Below are 22981 nucleotides of genomic sequence, written 5' to 3'. Positions count from 1 at the left end.
CGTATTAATCGAAAAAGGAGATTTCAAAATAAGAAAGAAAATATATGTATGATAACTTATACATATATAAATTATATCGTATTATAAATAACGATATAATTTGTTAATTTATTTGTATATATTTTAGAAAGAGTATTATTGTTCTTTCAGCACTTTTATTATGCAAATAGAATGCAGCTGCTGTGTCAAGAAATAATTAAAATCATGAATTGTAAAAAGGTAAATGTAATAAACTGATATTTGCAAAAAAAAAACGAATATTATATTACTATTAAGAAATATTTTTTCATAAAATTAATATAATTATATTTTTTAACAGAAATTTAAAATCGTTTGACTAGAGGAGACTATGTGGGACAATCACACCGTCTCCTTGTTAGGACAAGAAAGTGATTATAATTTGAATCTCCCGCGTAAACATCTAGTGCGAATATCATCCTATCGATAGGTTAGTAGCGTTCGATTATCGAAATATTTCGCGAATCGATTGCGAATTATTGTGCATTGTGCTCTTTAGATTTAGTTGTTGGTCGAATTTCGTGGAGTGTTTCTTTTTACGGATAATGCGTGTGGAATATTAACGGGATATAAAGAACGTTAATATATTTTTGCACAATTAAATAACAATTCGTGATAAAAAGTGTTATAAGTGATAAAAATAGTGTTATGTTGCAAAGTTATTTGGAAATTGGATTTTGAAGATAAATAACCTTACTGTCATCCCGGTACACTCTTAGAATTGTAAACTTCTTCTTTCTCTTCTACACATTAACATGTAAGTATTATTTAATTATTATTAATTACATATGTTATTTTTATTTTCTTATTGTTTACTTTGGTTCAATTATTCTTTTTTTAATTGAAAATGTTTAAAAGTTGGGAAGAAATAAATGGGAAAAGGACCTGTAGGACGAAGGGTTGAAATGCATTGTGTGATGTCATTATATACTTGCATTAGTGTAGTACATTATATATATATATATATATATATAAAGTATATGTCCAGAATTTAAAGAGACGAGTTATCTACTACGTCATTGTGTCAAGTAACCGGTCGACGCTTCTACGTTATACATTTTTTCCCGGTAATCCTCAAATCTTTATTCTTTTCACTTTTATCGTTAAGTAACGAAAGAAAGAGAGAGAGAGAGAGAGAGAGAGAGAGAGAGAGAGAGAGAGAGCGGGCGAAAAATATTATATACAAGAATTTATCAATTGTCTAGATAATAATAATACTATCTTACGTCAGACAATATTTCCTTTTTAGATAAATTTGTATGCGATTCAAAAAATAGAACAAAATTAAACAAGTAAATAATCTTTTAAAAAATAAATATGCGACAATGTGTATTCACCATCAATTTTTGTCTATGCACTAGATTGGGTTTAACAACAAAAAATATTGAAATTCCAAGCATTTATTTCTCAAGCATATTTGTTTTTAATCTAATACATAATTCAGTCTTCTTTGTTTTTTTTTAAATTAAAAATACATTAGCGTGATATCTAATAAACGAGATAATACCAAAGTTTGTTATTCGTCTTATATAATTTTTTAATGAAACAGTTTTTGAAAGATATTTAAAATAGTTAGATTAAATCATTTTCTTATTTTTATTAATAAAGTTTTGTAACATTATGTGGAAAAATTTGAGGATACTATGTATTATTTATATATATCTATAGAACACGCACACATACACAAATACTTTCGAATTTAATTGAGTTGTGTCGTCATCGGTGATTCCGTTACTTAACATTCACTTTCTATTCCCCAAGTTACGGAGTTTACCTACGTCAAATATTTAAATAGATAAATGTATATGTGTATTTAGATGCTTTTATACCTTATGGTTATGCAAGAACTAATTGCAAAGTTTTGAACCTTAATAAAAAAATAGAGTTTTTGTGATGTATTTTTATTTAAAAAATAATGTTAAGAAACAATATGTAAGTGTGTATTAGTAATTGTGTGCACAAACTAATCATTTAATCATTCTTCACTTGGTAAGTTTGTATTTTTTTTTAAGTTTATTAATTAATTAAAAAAGGTTAGATCATTAATTCTTGATCCTGTCATTTTAGAAAATATGGCGAAAAATATTGCATCGAATAATAGCAACATGGAACCATCAGCACCTGTGGAAGCCTCATTACCAATAGGTCCACCTACTTACGAAGAAGCTATTGCTTATGGTGGTGTACCTAATCCACCATACCCTGTTGGAGTACCCTCCATGCCAGTACCTTCCATGCCAGTATCCTCCATGCCAGTACCACCTACCTGTACGCTATACAATATTATATTATATTAATTACATTGTTTTTTATACTTTCATATTTATTCTAAATAAGATTGATGTATATATTTGTTTAAAATTGTAGATAATCAACCACCGAAACAAATGACAATGCCAATGCCCTCGAATTATGTCGTGCCGGCTGACCGCAACGCATCACAGTCGCTTAATACGGATCAGAACTTTGCACCTCCGTCGGAAGTGCGAATCATTCACCAACACGTAACCTTTGCGCTAGGTCCGCACGCGGTCAAAATAACCTGCCCGTCCTGCTATGCTGATATTAAAACCACTACGATATCGGATCACCAACCGGCTGCTCACATTTGTTGTATTATCCTCTGTTTATTGGGGTTAGTTATAAATGTTGTTGTAAATAGCTTGGATTTATTCATTTTAAGTCCTAAGAATTTTTGTTGTCAACGTAAAGTAAGATCGTTAAATAAAATATATTTTATTTCAGATGTTGCCTCTGCTCTTGTCTGCCGTACTGCATGAGTACCTTCATAAGTGTTCATCATTTATGTCCCAATTGCAAAAGTCACATTGGTACATGGAAAGGTTGATTGCTACTGTGAAAAAAAAAAAACATGTGCAATGTCTCTCTTCACGTGGTGCACAAAAGACGTATTTTTTCTCAGCCTTCCATGTAATAATAGTAATAATAATTAGGTATTGCGTTATTTGATGAAACAAGATACAAAAAAAGATAACAGAAGAAAAGAAAGAAAAAGAAAACAAAAACAAACTACTACGTATTCGATACTTTATAATCGTCGTGCATAAAAAGTAACGCAAGAATGGTTAATAAGGGTACCTATATATATATATATATATATATTGTAGCAGGTTGTGTGCTGCAAATAGTACGTATGTATGATATGATAATCGTGTGTATGTATGAATGTATGTATACGTATATACATGCAAGTTTTACGCTTATTCGTTATGAAACATTCGAGTGCAACCTAGTTGATGAGTGATAGTCATCTACTTTTAATTCTGTTCAATTAGAGTTAGTTGATAAGATATGAGAAAACCAAATGAATTGAACTAAGGGAATGCGATATAATATATATATGTATATATATATATATATTTATATCATCGTTGCATAAAAACATGTCAAAGTGTTATCTTGCTTGCATTTATTACGTTCCACACGCGGTGTAGTGAAGCTTATTCCTATTAAGGAGAAAGAATTTCGAAAGGAACTCCTCTTGAAAACCAGAACACGCCTGTCTCCTTGTGACATTTATGATGTTGCGTGAGTAAGCGATAGATGTATATATATATATACATGAGTGCGCGTGTGTAAGACTGGCATTTAAAAAATATTCCTTTCATTATTTTGTTTTATTGTATTTCATATTGTTTTCTTTTATTTTTTGTTTGTTAATTCTCTAGTATGTAAAATCAATCGATAATTAATTAAGTAAGTCATGTTGATAACAGTAGACTTTTTTTTGATATATATATATACATATATTTTATATTCTAGAGGAAAAGAATCCGCAAGGAAAATAGTCATACCTCCGGTTTTAGTAGCGACGGGGTTCATGCGAACTTTTATTTTTGTACCATTTAAAACATCAGTGAGTTACATTGGGAAAATATATGATATTGAACGTGGCGCACATACGCATAATAAATATGTTAAATCTTTTTTATCGATAAACACAATGCAGCATATGCAAAATGAAGCACTTTGTATACCATTCGAGTTCAATGAAATTAGTTTTAAAGGCAATGCTGTTGTCTTTTTAGGAAGGTATATTGAAACAAAGAGAGAAGAAAGCTTTCGAAGAAGAAGGACAGAAAAAGATAGAATACCGCCATAATGTGAATATATTTCTAAGAGCATTCCACGCATGTCCATTTATATTAGTACTATGAACAAATGTTTTATTTGTATTATACGTGATATATTATATATAATATATACACTCACACCACACATGCTAGTATTGTATATAATAAGTATTGCAAAATATATCGAGCATATTGCGATGGATTTGCCATTCCATTTTAAAGCGAGGCAAAAAATAATAAATAAAAAATAAAAATATTTACTTTATCGCATAAGATTACGATACATTTAAATACGTTATTTGATCGGTTATATAGAATAAATACTCGGATAGTATCATTACTATTATAGTGGCCATTTATGTCGAGGTATAAAAATCTATGGCTAGAACATTAATATTTAATTGTGCGTAGCTTTTGTAACATATGACGATGATACTTGTTTTATTAATGCATGATAGAAAGAATCCTTGTACACGCATCGTCTATTGCGAAATGCAAAACGATAATATTTTCAGACCTTTTCATATTTATTATAAATGCGAACAGCGTGATCGCAGATTGAAACTCAAAATGTTACATGTAATGATTTGTTCAACTTCTAAAAATCAAGTCAATAAAAACACGCGGGTGTTTACTATAAAAAAAAAAAAAAAAAAAAAATAATAATAAAACAAATAATTTATCGTAGGTTTTTTTGCTATATGGCAATAGCTTAAGTCATTTCTCTTAGCCGTAATGCATATTAAACTCGTCTTACAATGAAAGGCCGATGTACACTTGACACGAATTCTACACCTATTTTTATATCCATGTTCTAATTAGAAGACGTTTATGTAATATTTATATAATATCCAATATCTAATAATAATTCAAATCACGTCCTATTTATTTCCAATAATTACAGTTATCTGACCTATACGAGTCTATCTTGATTTCTGTTCTTTATTTCGTGATTCTGTTATAATTAACGAGTTATCAGACTTACATTTATGTATTCATATTTATATTTATCTGGATTTTTACTGCAAATCTGAATGCAATTGTATTCATACCTCTTCGCGGTTAAAATTAATTATTACCGACGTTCGGATAAGTAAGAACTCGTTATAACAGATTGCGAGGAAAAGAAGAAATCATTTTTATCGTCATAAAAAAATGTAGATATCTGTTGTCAGTAAAACAATACTCTACTATTACCAATTATAGCTAGGAATTGAAATTTACCTTTGCTTACTATTAGTTAAACGCAACTCTGCTTCATCGGTGGCCTATAAATTAAAACTGTTTATAAATTAATATTAGGTAATTTGTTTTTCAACAGATTTAATAATGTTATTATTAGGTATTTATCTTTATTTTCATTGACGTACAGTGTGTATCGAACAAATTTGATTACTTTTGAAGTGAAAACTTCTTTAGAATAGGGAGTGATCTGATAAAAAATGAAACACGGTCGGTCAGGAAACGGAGCTATGAAACGGAGCTATGAAACGGAGCTATGAAACGGCTGCTATACTAAATAATGAGAGAAAAAGAGACAAAAATATAAGATTGAGCCTGTGAGAGAATGAGACAGAATATAGCTATACAGTTTCTTCTATTCTCGGTCTCCTCTTTATGCTATGCTTCGTAGTTATCGCTCCTGGTTCTATATGTGTGTGTTTGTGTTCATCTACATACTACGAAGAGTGGACACATATTATTTCGATACTCAAACAGTTTGTAGGTAGGAGCGATAGAAGGGTAGAAGAATAAACAGAGATAAGAACGTAGGTATGCAACAAAAAAATAAGGTACAAACGAACCGACAGTCAAAATAAAGAAAGAAGGTGCGTGGTCTGTTTTTTTTTTTACTAAACGTATCATTTCTTTTCTATTTAAAAATATTTCTATTTTTTTTTTATTAAAAAATGTATATCAAATACTTTATTTCGCAAATATTACAATTAATAATTAGAAAATATATAGAATATAATAATTTTATTATCTGCAATATTTTACAAAAAAAAAATAATTATCAGATACATAAAAAAAAAAATTAGAGAACACTGTAGAATACATTAGGAGCAGCTGACAAATTCCATTCAAAAACAAGTCACATTTAAGTCGCATATAAAAAAATTATATTATTAATTGTAATACTTGCGTACTTAAGAAACACATACTAATGTTTAAATAAAATAAAAACATTTTTAGGATGTTAAACGCCCGGCGTGAATCGGTGGAGCTTACCATGACGCTGAAATTTACGACTCAAAGTGTACACAAAGTACAAAACCTCACTACTTTTCGGAAAAAACCTCAGGACTTCATTAAATAGCTTCTAATCAATATATATCTCTTTTTATTCTTTTTACTCATTCTAGATAAGCATAATCTTAATAGATCACTTTTGTAACATTATTTTTTATTTTCTATTTAGATGATTTTCAATTGGATGTTGCGTATTGTTATTTTAGTGTCTCTCGGCGGAATATTAACACCAGTTACGCCAAAATCTGCAGAAAGAAAATAATAGGAAAGTTTCAAATTGTTTGACGGAAGGTTTTTGTGCATTTCTTGCATGCAAAGAGGTGTTTAGTTTTTATACATTTTTTATTTACCAGAAGCAACTTGTCTTATTTCTTTGAATTGAGAACTTGCCTACTGTGTAATATGTTATGCATTATATGTTAGTAAATGTAAAATTATTTTTGAAATTGGTAACAGTATTATAGTATTAATATTATAAAAAAACAACCCTACAATTATCGTACACCTGATATTCTGCATTCGTCTCATTCTCTCGAAACTTAGTTTTTCGAAGGTTTCACTTCTAACACGTGTGATCTGCCCACATGATATTTTTTAGCCAGTCGTAATGAAAAAGATGTTGCCTATATTTTTATCGAAAACCTATGCACGTAAGTTTCTAATATTAATATATAATATTCTAGTATTAATATACTTATTTATTTATCGGGAAGATTAATTTAATTATCGACATTTTTCTGTATTCACAGGTAAAGATTGACGAATTAATGATTATCATTCTCTGCCCCCTCTCTCTCTCTTTCTCTCTCTACAACCGTACCGCAATCCCTAATAATTAGAATTGTTTATAAAGAGATCTTACATCGCTATCGTAACTGTGTTACATACGATTGGCACACTAGAAAATCTTTGTTATATTTATCACGGAGATTTCGTTTAAATAGTTACGTGGTTAAAGTTTTACGGTGAAAATTCTTGTCGAGTAACAATAAGGGTGGTGTCCAAATAAATTGGCGATTATTTCGGAGTTTGTTATTTTATGAAGAATTATCAAGGAATTTTAACATGATTTTTGTTTTATTATGTAAAGACTCTTAGGGAAAACAATATTTTACAAAAAGTGTTAAAAAAGATTATCGTCACATTAAAGTACATTAAGACACTTTAGAAAATTTTCGTTGATGTTCGCACACCACCCTGTACATATGTACGCTTTAACCAATCTTTTGAATTTGTAGGCCACGTTTATCTCGAAATTTGTCGTGATTTAAAAGAGTGCCGATACTACTCGTGAAGATGTCTAACATTTTGTAAAAATTCCTTTTTTGTTGTTGTTGTAGTTTGAAGCACTCGCTAGAAATAGAATCGTGGATTACATACGAACAATTACGTTTACAATTAGATATTTTAGCAAAAAACGTATTCGATCATTCTAGACGCGTCTTTCTCTTGTCTTGCAAATCTTTTTTTATTTTTATGTTGTTTTTTTTTTTTTTTTTTTTTTGAACGCATTCTTATAAGACAAGACTTTCGTATGAACTGTACATCGTATTCCAAATACTCGAATAAATGAAGTTATCAGTTTTGATTAAGTTGATCAAAAAATTCTGAACTTGGTAGATATTGTTGCTGAGCAACGGAAGAATATTGCATATCGATAGGTTTAGTATCGTCGTATAGTGCAGGTGCTTCAGCAAGTATAGTAAATGTTCCACTTATGGAAGCTATCGTGAAGATCCAAAGGAAAAGTCGATCTAAAACCATTGCAACAAAACCCCAATCTTGATCCTCCTACGAAGAATAGAAAGAAAAATGATTATTAATTGCGATTGATTAATTATATTCGTTAACACTTACGGCATTGAACTCGTCTTGTCGTTGTATGTGATGTTGAATGAACATGACGTTGTGCAAAGCTTTCTCGAGTTCGAACGGATACTTCTTTCTAGGCGTTACATCACTCAGAGATTCATCTAATCCGGACATGACAGTTGGCAGACCGTTGTAGCCACCAAAACCTCCAAGAAATCTATTGTGTGCAGATGTTGTATGTAAACCGTTGCAACCTGTAAAATACGATGTGAATTCAATCATTATTTTATTAGTATAAAAATGGCGTATAACAAAAAATGGATAAAATAAGAATAGAGTACCACCGATACGTTGATGACGAGCAGAATCCGGGGAAGAAACTATGGATGAAGTTTGAACCGCAGCTGCAACGGCTGCATTGAATTTACTTTTTTTCCCAGATTTTCCACGTCCGTGTAACTTGTGAGCGGCAAGATCATTGAGAAGATCATCCGGTACTCTCATCAATAATAATTTAGGTAATCTTCTAATGAAGATTTTTCTTACCCAAGGTGCCATTTTGTGTGTACTCGGTTTACGATAATGTACGTTTAATATTATTATCGTTATTACTACGGAAAGACCGACTAGTATCATAGTGAATAGCAAATATTTGCCTAATAAAGGTAACGCCAATGAAGTCGACGGTATAATTTCTGATATTAGTAGGAAAAACATTGTTTGAGATAGAAGTATATTGATACAGAGGGCTATTTTTTCTCCCGAATCGGCAGGTAGATAAAAAGCCAATACCGAAAGATATGAAATACTAACGCACGGTACGATTAAGTTAACCGTATAAAACAACGTCTTACGACGTAACGTGATATTGAAGAATATATCGGGATAAGGTTCCTCGCAACAGGGATAATATTTTTTATGACGTTCCGCAGGTACATCTAAAATATCCCATTCGACGCTTGGATAATATTCACGTAGATCGATACCTACTTCTACTTTGTTGTCTCCCATATTTTGATTAATGTGTTTCAAATCAATCTGTAAATATGTATATGATTATTACATTATTCTTTGAAATGTTGTTTAATCAATTTGCTTGTTTGCTAACCTGGAAGCCATCGTACGTCCAAGAACCAAACTTCATGAAACAGGTTTGCTGATCGAACGGGAAATATCTCACATCGATTTCGCAGGATGATTTAAAAATAGCCGGAGGTGTCCAAAGTACTTTACCCGTGTAATGTAAAATAGCTTTTGTCATGGTTGTTACCCCGTATTCTCCATCGGCGCTGAAAATCGATGTTAAAGTTTATTTTATCTATCATCTTATCGGGAGAGAGATAGAGAGATAGAGATATTTTACCATGAAATTGCTTACTTGTTGTAAAGTACGATATCGGGTAACCATATGTGTTCGCTCGGTACATAGAGTTCCGTAACACCACCGTATTCCGTTGGATCCCATTGGAATTTGTGATCCTGCCATTCCTAAAAGTAAACGGTAACATTTTTTTTTTAATTATTATTATTTATCGGATTGCTGTAGGAACTCACGTGTTCGAGCCAAACGTTAGTCGTTAGGATTTGATCCTTTAAATTCTGCAAATTAAATCGAATTCTTAATATAGGATTGTTCTTTTCTATTTTAAAGTATTTTATTGAAGAACACTATCTCGGAGAAAGAACTATTTTAAAATTAGCTTCTTACCAGGTCGATGAGCTGAGAAAGACGAAGACCTAGCTTGACAACGACCGTATCTGTGTTGTTTGAAACGGGTCGAATAAGACGATTGTAATTGGATAACAGGTCGTCGTAAAGTCTTTTAGCATCAGGATTCCCATGGCAAATACTCGCCGCCGCGAGGATTACGACTATTAATTTCGCTATCATTATACTTTATCTTTCTCGTACATTGATTTTGTTGTATACCTTTGATCGGTTATTTCCTAAAATTACAAAAACAAATGGAAGAAAGTACAAATTATTTCTTTTCTTTACTCAGTGTTAGCGGTATCGACGACTGTTGGGGTCGATCAATAAATTATTGTCGAAACGAGCCTGCAGTTTAATACAATCGACACTTTTACCTTTATAACGTTAGCTTAACTAGGCTTTATATGCTATTGCCAGTCAGGGATTTATGGACCTGTTGCGTTAACTACCATCTATCTATATTGACTTTATGCCGAAGGAGTTGAAATTAAACTTGGAGTCGTTCATACCTACTGTATTATCATTTAACATAACGTGTTCGTATTACTTTCTTTTGATTAATTTCCTACGATTTACAAACGTTCATTTATAAATAAACTCCTGACATTAGAGTTATTTTGATAGAATAGAAGAATATAAATATTTCAATTTTTTAATAAATAAAATAAAGCATTTGAAAATGACCAATTACTTATGGTCGCGTAGTTTGATATTACAGTAGACCAAAGTAAATTGATCGATGATGCGATGTGATGTATTTTAAATAAATGAATAAAGAAAAATAATATTTTCTACGGTAATAATAATAATAATAATAATAAAACGCGTGATTTTTAGTACGTACTCGTTAAACAGGATTCCAAAAAGTGTTAGCGGTGCGTGTTAATATGCAGGATGAAATCTCGTGTTTTTCGATAGATGTCATAATCTAAAGAACCAAACTCTTACGATCTTCCTCCGTGATGTCTCGAGGCTTTTTATCGATCGGAAATGCAAGAAGATCTGTCGTGTATGGCATTACTCTCACGACAAGTTCGTACCGTTTAATGAAACGGCGGAAGAACGTAGAACAGTAATGGCATTGTGTACAGCCAATGGACCACTGGATGATGGTACATGCATCTTAGATTCGTAGGATCAATACACTATTGCGCATGCACCGACGTGCTCGACCGTACCTGCGCTATATGAACGAACTTTAACAGCGCAAACTCCAGCTCACTACTCGACGTTCCGCATGGAATAGAACTAAATAAAACAAAAAGAATACAAAAACAAAACAAAAATAATACAAATAAAAGGAAAAGCCAAAAAAAGGAACAAGAGAACTAACTAAACTTATATGCATTTCATCTCTTTCGATTATATTTTATAACAAATTCCATTTTTTATTATTGTCGTTACGTATATATTACGTATCTTCTTTGCGTTATTATTCTGTAATATTTTGTTGTTTTTAAAAATCATTTCTAGAGGGATGGGAACCTAGTTGGAGATTACACTGATGTACACACGTTTAATCGAAATAGCGCGAAATATTTATTATTTTATTTTTGGTTTGTTCTTTATTCGTTTATTCGCGGTTATGACAAAGTATAAAGATAGGGTTGAACCTAACGGTTGGTATGAGAGAAAGATAGACGTTAACATACGACTCTCTCTAATAAACACGATTATTTTCCGGGTTTCCTCGTGTGAAGCACTACGAGGATAGCTGCCGAGCGAGCCACTCTCGGGTGTCATCGTCAAGGGTAACTGCCCTCTTTTGCTCGCACAGCTGCGTAAAAGCGTTCCGACAACATCGCTTTCATCCCGTTTTCATCCCGTTTTCATTCCGTTTTCATCCCGTTTTCATCCCGTTTATGATTTATACTTGACATCGGGTACTATGCGCTTTTAGTTAGTACCATTTCGATCAATCGCTAGATTTCCAATACGTCGAAGTAGAACAAGATTTTCGTTTGGACTGATCTTATTTGCGTCATGTTACATAATTTAATAGTAATAAAAGAGTCTAGTGTATTTCATGAAATATTCCAAGCATTACCTTCTTAATGCGCTAGCTTTTAACTTTGGTTTGTGATACCTCGAGCGTATAGGATATCACGTAAGCGTAAAGGACATCGTTAGCCATAAGTCCTCGTGGATTTAGGAAGGAACCGTATCGTAAATAGATTTCTAGGATCGTCCTAGGATAATACAGAGTATTCATATCATCCTAATAGATCCTCGGTATCCGGCTAATGATCTTTAGTTTTGGTATTGTGTTTATATGACATAGATAGATTGCTAAAACGATGTATACACGTACAAACATGTATGTGATTATAATATATAGAAGGAGAGAATATCTCTCAAAATAGAACATAATATAATTGAGTTACTGTAATTTGTAGGCTGCAATACATTTGGATACTGTTTAGAACGATCTGCTTTGATAAAAGAATCTTTTTCTTTGAAACTATCCCATTATGCTAGGACGATCATAATCGAATAATCCATTAAATTTGTCTTTATTGTCAAGTTCGTAACTATTTTCTTGTAATATTTCTCTTTTCGTATAGGTGCAACTATATATCCTCTACATATTTATATACATATCTATATATAGGAACATTTCTCCATTTTCTGGTATGCACTATTCCTTGTCCGTTACAACAATGACAAATGTGACTGTTTTCCGGTTTTCCTGGTGCGAAATACACTAGCTGGAGGAATATTGTGTGTCGTCATATTTGAGTGCAGACGAGAGGTAACTGGCCTCTCCTACGTAAATACACATTCTCATCTACTCACAAGCACATACATACACATACGAATCATAAGAGTATTGGTAGTAATTGATATTTGTTTGTAATACAAAGTTTCTAAATTTTCCTAACTTCAGAAACATATTTTCGGATTATCAAACTTTCAAATGAATATTTACATTCAATTGCAAAATAACATTTTGCATCGTTGATCGTTTCAATATATATAGATTTTTGACCAAAAAATTGGTAAGTGACTTCAAACTTTTAACCGGTAGACAATGTACCTTCGCTTAGAAAAATATTGTCGCAAGAACAACAAGTTCGACGATTCAATTGTATTTTGAAATAACGGAAGTATCGTTTGTAACGTTAAAAGGGTCTGTTATCACAGATGGACCAAAGTTGGCGGACCGAATGCACTTCGATTCGAGTCCATTTTACTACCGGTTTCGTTTCTATTCGAATTAGAAATGAGTCTAATGGAAAGCTGTTTCTTCTTCTTTTATTTTCTTTTTTATATCCGCTTTTCTTTTTTTTATTTGCGCAATTTTTTATTTTGTCATACATCACAAAAATCATATCTTACAGTAATGAACGACAGGGATACTTTGTTACAAATATTCGTACTATTTCATATGATATTAAAATCGCTTTTGCGACAACCTGTATTAAAGCATAGATCACATGAGCTTACATACTCGAGTCTTGTCTACGTTGCACGTACTGTATCCGGCAGGTGTAAGGAATATGCTCTGTACATTGGTGCATCAAAATTCACCACGGATGCTCTCTCTCTCTCTCTCTCTCTCTCTCTCCCTCTTCCTCTCCACACACCCTACTTATTCCATCGTTGGCATACGAAGTTGCTAATAGTCTAGTAAATCGAGTGCAATTTACGATGATGTATATCGTTTTACGAGGACTCGTGTCGAATAATATTTTGATCGTTCAATATTAATGAAACATATTTTTATAGGCATCTCTATTGAACTTTATAATATATTCTTTTTATTATATTATTATTATTATTATTATTATTATTATTACTATGATGATCTGGATTCTATTCTCGCGTGACATAGTTGGCAGGAAAGGAAAGGAAAGGAAAGGAAAGGAAAGAGAAAGAAAAAGAGAGAAAGTAGTCAAGGAATCATAAATCATTTCTAAGGATGAAAAGAACAAAAAAAAAAAAGAATAAAAATAAAGAAAGTTGAGCTTATCTGTCAAAGAAAATTCATTTTCTAACGTCACCAGGTTAATCTTCCGAATTATTCTTCCGGTTGGTATAGCAGCAGCTATGTATGCTGCCGGAGGTGTATGTCCATCGGTCTATCGCTATTCACACTCAATTTCCAAACTTTCTTGAAAGATCGATCGAGTCCCATCAGCTCCTTCGTCCGGTTTGTTCCCTTCTTCACACTTCCCTTTTCACTCGATGTAATCCTTGTTTAGGTGAGTAGGTAACAACTATAACCAAGAGACATCCCCCTACCATCAGCTTAAATAAAATTAATAAAACATGTTCATGAATCTTTAACAACCCTTAGAATTTATTCCTGCTAATGCGAATGTACAGGTTGATTTAGTCAATGTATGCATAATCATTTATAAGATATTAACGAACGTCTAGAAGAGCACAACGATGTAACAGTAAGCGATTTAACATCAACATTTTGAAATTGTTACGAATTTTTTGAACAAGCCAATATATTTGACTTCGAAAAGTGTAGGAAGAAATTTGGTATGAAATAAAATTAAGCTGAGTGTTTTCAAGTTGGCAAACGATGTAAATCAAGCGATCGGCTTTGTTCGTCGCTTCGGAAGAGAGATAGTTTAGCGATGTTTCTCCTCGAACTATTTCAGTACACGAGTAATGCAACACTTTGTTCTTGTCTCTCTCCTTATCTAACCCTTTTTCTCTTTTTCTCTTTCACTCTCAGTACGTTGTATCGTTGAAGCGAATTATTAATCAATTCCGAACCTCGAGAATGTCCTCTCAGACAAAAGCAATCTTCCTTAATCACGACGAAAGTTACAGTTAAAATCGCATTCTTGAAATTTCTCTTCATGTGTCTACCGAGAAGCTTAGAGAGAGATAGAGAGAGAGAGAGAGAGAGAGTGAGAGAAAGAATGAGAACTAGGAGTATTACTAGTGATAGTACGTGGGATTAGAAGAAGATATACACTTGCAAACACACAGGGTTGACTGAAAAGAGTCTCCTGACTTGTACCGGTAATTAATGTAGTCTCACGCATCGGCCAATCTCTTCTTCAATCTCATGAAGAAAGGGTGAAATAGTAGGAGAAAAAGGATGCTGGAGTGGATGAAGGAGGAAGGTGAAGTGGAGGGCTGTGAGATAAGCTGAAATCCCATTATAGTTCGTTGTTGGATTCTCTTGGTATCCACCGAACAGTCTGAAGTCATGTCTCTAGTTTCTCTTGGTCTCCTTTCTCTTTCTCTTTTTGGTAGAAGTGGGAGAATGAGAGCAGCCCCGTTTTGCAGTTCCAGGATAATGGCCAGGGCGGTGTCGGACTTTAAATGACTGTTTGTGCTCGCGGTTCGTAAATTATGCCGACCCCTTTAGGGACACACCCGGTATATATATTCTAGCTACGTATGTACATATGTAATACGTAGCTAGCTTGATACTAGTATACGCAGCAAAGAGAACAATATTAACGTTCCTAGTCCTAGTTCTCGTCGTTATGGCTTGTGCTTTGACGATTATTATAATGTATATATATAGAGTTTATTTGATCTTTATCAACAATTCGTAGATAGTATCGTACCAAATAAATAGAGATAGATGAATATAAAGAAGACAACAAGGTTTTTCTTTTTTTTTTCACTTGAACGGAAATTGTCGTCTGTTCTTCTTTCAATTGAGAAATAGTCAGCAGAAGAAGGAACCTAACACAAACGGAGACTCGACTGGGAACTTGGCAGGACTAAAGAGATATACTGAAGGAAGGGGGTTGAAGTAGTGTTAGGGGTGAAGGTATCGAAGTAGGAACTCTCTTTCGTCTATCTTTCTTGTGAATCCCATGGGTGTCGTCCCGTTCCTTCTGTCACCGACATCATCCGCTCGAATTCTGATCTTTCAACGAACGTTACGGGCAAGACGTTCTATCTCAGGGGAATTGGGAGCGCGCGCGCGACTGCATCAAACGAAAATGGAAAGAGAAGAACGGAGAAAGAGGAGCAGGAGGAGAGAAAAAGTCGGTGTTTGAGGAAACATCATTAAAGCTCGAGAATGGGAGAAAGGGAATCGAATAGGTTCACGAATAGGTTCACGAATAGGTTCACGAATAGGTTCACGAATGCCACTCGAAAGGTCTTGAGTGATCGTCCCGACGACTAACTTTCTACCTTCCTGTTTCTTTCATTCGATTAATCGACCGAACGCTCGTTACGATGTTCCCTTCGCCAAAAAAAATATCGATATTTCCTTTTCCTTCTATTGCTTTATTATTTGATTTTATTTTTGTATTTTTATAAATATGTTTATAAGTTGATCAAATCGTATCATCGAGTAGTTGATTGGTACTTCATTTTAACAAGAGATGCAATACTTATTTTCTTAGGAAATGTTTGAACAAATTGCAAGGGTTAAACTTGTAGTTTAAGAACGTGCAGGAAACTCTGCACTGTGTTATAAGATATGCTTAAAGGAAAATAGTATTTTGTTAGTTTTATACGTAGTAAGAAAAGTTTGGTCGTTTTTTTATTTCGCATTCTCAGGTCCATTTACCGCGACATTCGCGGAATAGACGTTTGTAGAACAGCAGACTGCATTATGCTCGGGGGATAAGGAATCGTTAGCTCGTAATAGTCACAACTGCGTATGACTTCGTAGAGGCATTATCCTCTGATGGCTTTGGTCTCGCCTCCCTTCCTACCGAATCTACACTTTCGTCTTGGTGCTATTACGAAGATAAAGCTTTTGCTTTATGCGCGTTCAAGTTAGCTGATGTTACGAACACAAACACATGCATATACCTAAATAGAATTTTCGAATAATAAAGTAGAACTTTTGCTAGAACACGGTCCTTACTTTCAATCAAATTTATAGGTATATATTAGTTTTCTATTATATATATTAGTTTTCTTTTTTTGAGGTTTATAAATCAACAAATTTGTTCTAAACAAGTTTGAAAATAGGAAACACTTCTTGGAGAGTCTATTTAGTTGAAACAAGAATAAGTTTGCTCTCTCGAGGTTGTTGTAATTGAGTTACTTAAAGAAATCTATCGATGTATGTACGCCGATAGAGAAGAGATGGCTTATCCATCTTCAAGGGATTGAAAGGACCCTAGGGAAATCTGTCTGGTATTTGTCGCGTTTCGAGTTACTTCTTCAATCGTTTTTGTTACTTTCGTGTGTACGTATGTGTATATGTATCTATTCATATAGATATGCACTCTTCTCGTAATTGCATCTCGATAAAGCATTCGCGAGCAACCATGTTATCCCAATTTTCATTGAAAATAAATTATCGATCGTCCCCTTACCTATTTTATCTTCTTCATTCTTTGTAGTTTTCTTTGTTTTTGAAGTGAAAACTTCTTTACAATGATTTGATCGAAATTGTAACGATTCATATGTTAGCCAAGAAATAATTTTATCAATGATATTGCACATTTTTTCTCTCTTTATCATTTGTTCGTTTGGTTCGTTTCATCCATCTTGTTTTCCGTGCCGATATGGCAAAGCAATTGCCTATTGGCTTATCCAACTGTTTCGAATTCCTGTAAATTTTCGTGAGACTCCGGAGCTCGCGTGTTCCCTCGTGATGCATTCGTGTCGTCCAAAGGTAACACAATTGCACCTTGGCTGACTCTCCTGGAGAAATTCCGGTGACCGTATCGCTAAAACAAGAACTTCACGCATACCTGTTTACTTTGAGGAATCCATGAACTGGGTGGAGGAGAAGGATCGAGAGTTACCGGGAATACCTCACACGTACTCAACTCCAAGTTGAGAGAGAGAGAGAGAGAGAGAAAGGGAGAGAGAGCTCTAACAACAACGTAGAACCGTGGAACACCATATCTGAGGTTGCATCGCGTTCCTGCGTGTACCCGCGTACATGAGAGAATCGCGTGTTTTCGTCGTTTCCAGAACACGTGTCCCCCTTTTCTACAACCCTTACCACTACCTCCATCTATTTTGTTCAAATCTCTTTAAATCGTCAGTGAAACGAACGTTCGTTACTTTGTACGATGGATAAAAAACCCCAAAATTTTGATTTAATAATTTTATCTCAATAGCATATATTACGGAGAGTTTTTGATTTCAATAATAGAACGTTTTTCTGTCTACGGAGACAGTAGACATTTTTCGGGTCGGAAAATTGGAAGGATGTGTCAGGCATGGAATACAAGAGAAAAGAATCATATATATTCATTTGGAGGGGTTGCTTGACGTTGACTTCCGAGAATGATAGAAGAGCTACGACCAACGGAGAGAGAAACAAGAATGGTTTAAGTCGAAGGAGGGAACTTTACTAAAGCAGGAGAAGACTTTTACTTCTTAAGCGTTATTTATCATCTTCGATTCGTTGGAGAAGGATTAGTAGGAGAATTCACCTTAGAGATGTGTTAGAGATGTGTTAGAGCCATTAGCGTGTTCGCTCTTTGGGTGTACGGAAGTATCGAGGGGCTTCTCAGTCGGTCCATTAAACGTAACAATTCTGAGATCATCCGCAATGTTCGAGAAAGGGGAAGGTCGAGAGGCTGCACGTTCGCATAGAGAAAGAGAGAGAGGAGAGAAGTCAGTGAACGAAGAGAATAGGAAGTGCAAAGAGGGTAGATAGGAAAAAGAGATGGAAAGAGAGAATAGGATGTGGGGTGTAAATGCAGGAACGTGTTCGATACTGACGTATCGAATAGGGCTTTTATTGTAAGACATTCAATACTGAGGATGTTTGAAGGAAGGAGAACGAAGGGTGGAATAAGTTTGGACGAGCGCAGGATAAGCGCAGAGTTTTCGTTTTTCTTTTTTTCTTTTTTTCTTTTTTTCTTTTTTTCGTAACACGTTGCTGCTGCTGTTGCTGCTGACGCTTTTGGTCTCTGTTCAGCACCCTCTGACGAGTCGACCTCGCACCGGCAGTGTAAGTATCGACTGGGGTAGGAACCTCGCTTTGCGAAGAACGACGAGGGTGGCTAGAAAGAGGTGACGTAGTGGGAGAGAAAGGGACATGGAAGGGTAAATGCAACGCGAAATACAGAGAGAGAGAGGGAAATAGGGCGGCTCGTGAATTCTCGGTCCTGCCCAGTGCAGTATCAAAACTCTTATGTTTTTCTTTTCTTTTCAAAGATATACAGACTTATAAAGGATGCAATCCATAAAGAAGAAAAATTGCATTTTTCTTTGAGACTCGTATGAAATGATTTTAACGTAGGGATATTCCTTCTGTGATTTATCAAAATACAGTGATCACGAATTAACATATACTAGGATAAAAGATACGGCACTGATGGCGCGTCGGCGACGCCTCGAGGTTTCCACATGGTCTCTCTTGCATCGTAGTTGTTTGCTTCGTAGGAATTCGGTGACGATCGCGAGTCTTCGGCCATCCGTTCCTGTTGGTGCTGCCACATGGCAGCAGCAGCAGCATCAGCAGCATCAGCAGCATCAGCAGCAGCAGCAGCAGCAGCATCAGCAGCAGCAACGGCAACAGCAGTGGCGGTGTTTTGCGGGCTTGGCAAGCTTTCAGGGGCGGCACCTGCGTGATGGTAGAGAGGTTAAAGAAAGAAAGAGAGAGGGGAAGAGGATGGTTGAGGCGGGGGTTGGTTGGTATCGGCGCGCAGGGGTGGCGGCGACTCGGGCGGGTTCGGTCGGCTTCGCAAGTCATCGCCGACGTCTCGCGTTGGAGCTTCCACATGGGGTTGGTATTGGCTCCCGGGGCGCAGGGTGGCTTGTGCGGCGGGGCTCTAACCGGAGAGCGACTTCAACCGTGGAACGGACCGAGAGAGAGAGAGGGAGAAAGAGAAGGGTGATGGAGGGTGGAGTGTAGAGCGACGGCTCGCCACAACACCCCCCCGAAACGAGCAGAGAGCGTCAGTGCTAAGGTGGGTTGCTCGCTCGGAACATTGTCAGAGAGAGAGAGAGACGCGTCCTGGGAGTGCCTGCTGCTGCTGGTTGCTGGTTGCTGGAGTGCTGTAAACGTCGCTACTGCTGCTCCTGCTGTTGTTGTTGCTGTTGCTGTTGTTGCTGCTGTTGCTGCCGCTGGTGCTGCAGGCCACGCAGTGTCCAAAGAGAGAAGGAAAAAATGCGCCCTGGACCGGCCGACTGATTATTCCTCTTCGTATAAAATAAAAATAAGCTCGCGCGCGAGTTTCTCGCGCGGAGGTGTGTGTGTGTGTGTGTGTGTGTGTATAAGTAAATACGCATGTACGCACTCACGCACGCACGCATGTATGCAACCCTGACGTTTCGGAGATAAAGTTGACGCGCACCCGACGACGACAACGATGATTCTCCGGTGGATGTAAAGAAGAAGAAGAGGAAGAGAGAGAGAGAGAGAGAGAGATAGCACGCGCGCGCACAACAACTTGGCACGCAAGCTTCCACGCAAGCTCTCGCACGCAAGCTCCCACGCACGACGACGAAGAGAGGACGCGCAGTTTCCGAAGAAGACCGCCGAGAGGTACGCGTCGAGCGCTGCTTCCTTGCTCCTGTTGTCGCACAGGAGAAGGAACAAGAAGTGGAAGAAGGAGGAGGAAGAGGAGGAGGAGGAGGAGGAGAGCAAGTTAATTTTAACAAGAGAAATAAGAGAGGTGGTGGTGGTGGAGGTGGTGGTGGAGGTGGTGGTGGAGGAGGAGGAGGAGGAGGAGGAAAAGGAAAAGAATAGGAAGGAAAGAAGAAGTAAAAAGTAGTAGCATCGAAGAAGTGTAACAGAAGGAAAGGAAAAGCCGGAGACATGAGAGAGCCTAAGCGTCGTCCAACGTCCATCGGAAGGCTTAACGCGGCCGAAGAAGCGGCCTTTCGGTTTGTCGGTTAGACATAGTAATATTCTCTTAACGAATGAGAAAATATTGATAACGAGAAGAAGAAAGAGACATAGAGAAGAGAGGAGAGAGGGTGAGAAGAAAGGAAAGAAAAAGGTGTGTCGAGGCAAAAGGAAAAGTCTGTAGGAAGCGGAACGCGAAGAGGTGGAGGAGGAGGTCAGCGTGGCGTTGGAGGTAGCGGCGGTGGTGGTGATGGTGGTGGTGGTGGTGGTAGTGGTGGTAGTGGTGTAGTGGTGGGTGCTCTCTAGGTGAATGATCGTCGTCGGCCTCGTGGAAGAGGCGTCCGCCTCTTATGCGGGCTGCCGCACGTGCCGCATCGTCCTCCTTGGCGGCACCACCGACTAGCGGCGGCGACGGTGGAGAACGTGTGGTTTTCGAGCGATAGGGAAAAACGTGGAAGAAGAACCCCAACCGATTCGGCGGGCATCGGCGGCGGCGGTTGCGGCGTCCTCGAGTGGGGTGGTTTGCGCGGCAAGTGGAGACAAAGTGGACGACGACGAGGACGACGACGGCGACGACGACGACGACGACGACGACGACAAAGTGGAAGAAGAAAGCTCGAGTGGTCGGCCGGTGCGTTCGTCGGCCCGGCTGCGTCTGGCAGGAGCCGCTGGATTCCGCCGCGGGATATGGCCGCTCGGAACGTTCTTTCGGATTCGTTTTGTACGACGATGACAACGGCGGGATCGGCTAAGAAGAGAACGAAGAGGTCGTACACGTCGAGTAGCGTAGTAACGGCGAGCGTGAACGCGACGAGGACGAGGGCAACGAGAGCAACGAGTACGCCGACTACCGCTACTACCACTACTACTACTACCACTACTATTACTACTACTACTACTACTACTACTACTACTACTATTGCTGCTGCTGCTGTTGCTGCTGCTGCTGCTGCTGCTATTACTGCTGCCGCTGCCGCCGTTGTTGCTGCCGCTGCTGCTGCTTTTATTATTACTGCTACGAGGATTGTAAAAACGACGACGAGGACGACGAGGACGGCGAGGACGGCGAGGACGACGTGGACGACGATTGCCGCTTCCGCGACTGCTGTCCCTGCTATCGCTACAACTATTACTGCTAGTACTACTATTACTACTACTACTACTAATACTATTGCTCCTACTACTACTACTACTACTACTACTACTACTACAAGTACTTGTACTAATACGACTAGTATCACTGGCACGGATATCGGGCTAATAGAAACGGAAGTGCCGTTACCGGCAACGAGCGGTGCGACGGGGACGACGATGACGAGAGAGTTCCCATGCAAGAAACAAAACTCGACGACGAATAGCAGTTTGAGCAATAACGCTACTACTACTATTATTGCTAAGGATAATAATGCGATCAAACTATCGAAAACGGTCAGGACGATTACGGGGGCGGTGTTGGTCTCGTTGAAGGAATTCGTCTTAAGGAAAATAAGGGGTTACAGTTACGCGTCGATGTTGTTCGTGTCGACGAGAAAGTTAAAGATGCCGATAAGAGTGACGATGTTGTTGTCGATGGTAGTCGGTCGCGCGGCCGCAGGAGCCGCGACTCGTCCTCGTTCGTTCCTCCTCCAAGGGCCTTTAAACGGTCGCTGCTAGCGGAGGCAACGGTCGCGTGTTTCCTCCTTCTCAGTCCTCCTCGTTCAAAGCGGAAGCAGTGCCGTTCTATTGCCGTCCGGATCTTTTCTCGGGGCTATCTTCGTCGGTTCTTCTTCTTCTTCGTCGTCGTCGCCATCGCCATCGCCATCGTCATCATCAGTGTCAACGTCAGCGTCAACTTTCAAGTCAACGCCATCGTCGCGTCCATTAACGTCAAGTTCATCGCCATCATCCTCCTCGTCAACATCGTTGTGGTTGTCGGTGGTGTTGGTGCTCGGTGCTTCTTCTAATTCTTCTACTTTTACTTCTACTTTTACTTCTACTTCTACTACTTCTACTTCTACTTCTACTTCTTCTTCTACCTCTACTTCTACTTTTACTTCTACTTCTACTTCTACTTCTACTTCTTCTTCTTCTTCTTCTACTTCTTCTTCTGCTTCTCATGTTTCTTCTTTTTCCTCTTGTACTTGTTGTTGTTCTTCTACTACTCGAAGTGTTCACGTTAAACCAATCTCGTGGTCGTTCGGCGTAATCGACTTGAAGGATTTGAAGAGGTTGTTCGCGTTAATTCTCGACGCCGGCGTCGAGATAGTCGCGGCGACGACGACTAGAACGACGACGACGACGACGACGACGACTAGAACAACGAGGGCGAGCGTGACGGACAACAATAACGACGACGACGCGGATTACGTCGGTGTGGACTCGTGGAGGACGAACAAGACGAAAACG

At 37.2% G+C, this 22981-nt stretch overlaps 3 protein-coding genes across 7 annotated transcripts in view; 1 reads left to right on the top strand and 2 right to left on the bottom strand.

Moving 5' to 3' along the window:
- The first annotated feature begins 499 nt into the window (after window positions 1-499).
- Window positions 500-4790, top strand: LOC107069695 (uncharacterized). Of its 3 annotated transcripts, XM_089172794.1 has the most exons (5): window positions 500-775; window positions 877-1085; window positions 2086-2286; window positions 2386-2653; window positions 2764-4790. In XM_089172794.1, exons 3-5 carry the CDS (start codon window positions 2091-2093, stop codon window positions 2864-2866), a joined length of 567 nt encoding a protein of 188 aa, XP_089028920.1. In that variant the 5' UTR covers window positions 500-775; window positions 877-1085; window positions 2086-2090; the 3' UTR covers window positions 2867-4790. The 3 variants fall into 3 exon arrangements, with proteins under 3 accessions (XP_089028920.1, XP_015182689.1, XP_015182690.1); XM_015327203.2 differs by lacking the exon at window positions 877-1085 and having other exon boundaries at window positions 503-775; XM_015327204.2 differs by lacking the exons at window positions 500-775; window positions 877-1085 and adding an exon at window positions 1151-2007.
- A 1898-nt stretch (window positions 4791-6688) lies between these two features.
- nAChRalpha2 (nicotinic acetylcholine receptor alpha2) overlaps window positions 6689-22981 on the bottom strand; it is an 86927-nt gene continuing 70634 nt past the window's right edge. The window contains exons 1-8 of one of the 3 annotated variants that reach the window (XM_015327201.2): window positions 10736-10989; window positions 9886-10124; window positions 9732-9776; window positions 9556-9665; window positions 9286-9466; window positions 8522-9215; window positions 8223-8431; window positions 6689-8156 (exon numbers count right to left, since the gene is read on the bottom strand). In XM_015327201.2, coding sequence (XP_015182687.1) covers window positions 7944-8156; window positions 8223-8431; window positions 8522-9215; window positions 9286-9466; window positions 9556-9665; window positions 9732-9776; window positions 9886-10068 — 1635 coding nt within the window. In that variant the 5' untranslated portion in view covers window positions 10069-10124; window positions 10736-10989 and the 3' untranslated portion in view covers window positions 6689-7943. Of the gene's footprint in view, window positions 8157-8222; window positions 8432-8518; window positions 9216-9285; window positions 9467-9555; window positions 9666-9731; window positions 9777-9885; window positions 10125-10735; window positions 10990-22981 lie in introns of those variants that run through there. The other 2 variants (XM_015327200.2, XM_089172790.1) reach the window with 2 other exon arrangements.
- Window positions 10735-22981, bottom strand: part of LOC149032496 (uncharacterized) — a 32727-nt gene continuing 20480 nt past the window's right edge. Inside the window, exons 2-3 of the mRNA XM_089172761.1 lie at window positions 17157-20941; window positions 10735-14111 (exon numbers count right to left, since the gene is read on the bottom strand). Coding sequence (XP_089028887.1) covers window positions 19940-20941 — 1002 coding nt within the window. The 3' untranslated portion in view covers window positions 10735-14111; window positions 17157-19939. The remainder of the gene's footprint in view (window positions 14112-17156; window positions 20942-22981) is intronic.

This window comes from Polistes dominula, unplaced genomic scaffold (assembly GCF_049000335.1).
Source record: "Polistes dominula isolate Pdom_NZ unplaced genomic scaffold, Pdom_raw_medaka contig_23, whole genome shotgun sequence".
Lineage (NCBI taxonomy): Eukaryota > Metazoa > Arthropoda > Insecta > Hymenoptera > Vespidae > Polistes > Polistes dominula.
The sequence above is the reverse complement of the archived record's forward strand: the minus strand, read 5'-3'. Positions and strand labels throughout refer to the sequence as shown.

What these genes read in the sequence shown, in the direction of transcription:
- LOC107069695 (XM_089172794.1), top strand. Translation starts at nt 2,091, where the DNA reads ATGGCGAAAAATATTGCATCGAATAATAGCAACATGGAACCATCAGCA. An exon ending in CATGCCAGTACCACCTACCT is followed by an intron (nt 2,287 to 2,385) that starts GTACGCTATACA and finishes TTAAAATTGTAG; the next exon opens with ATAATCAACCACCGAAACAA. An exon ending in ATTATCCTCTGTTTATTGGG is followed by an intron (nt 2,654 to 2,763) that starts GTTAGTTATAAA and finishes ATTTTATTTCAG; the next exon opens with ATGTTGCCTCTGCTCTTGTC.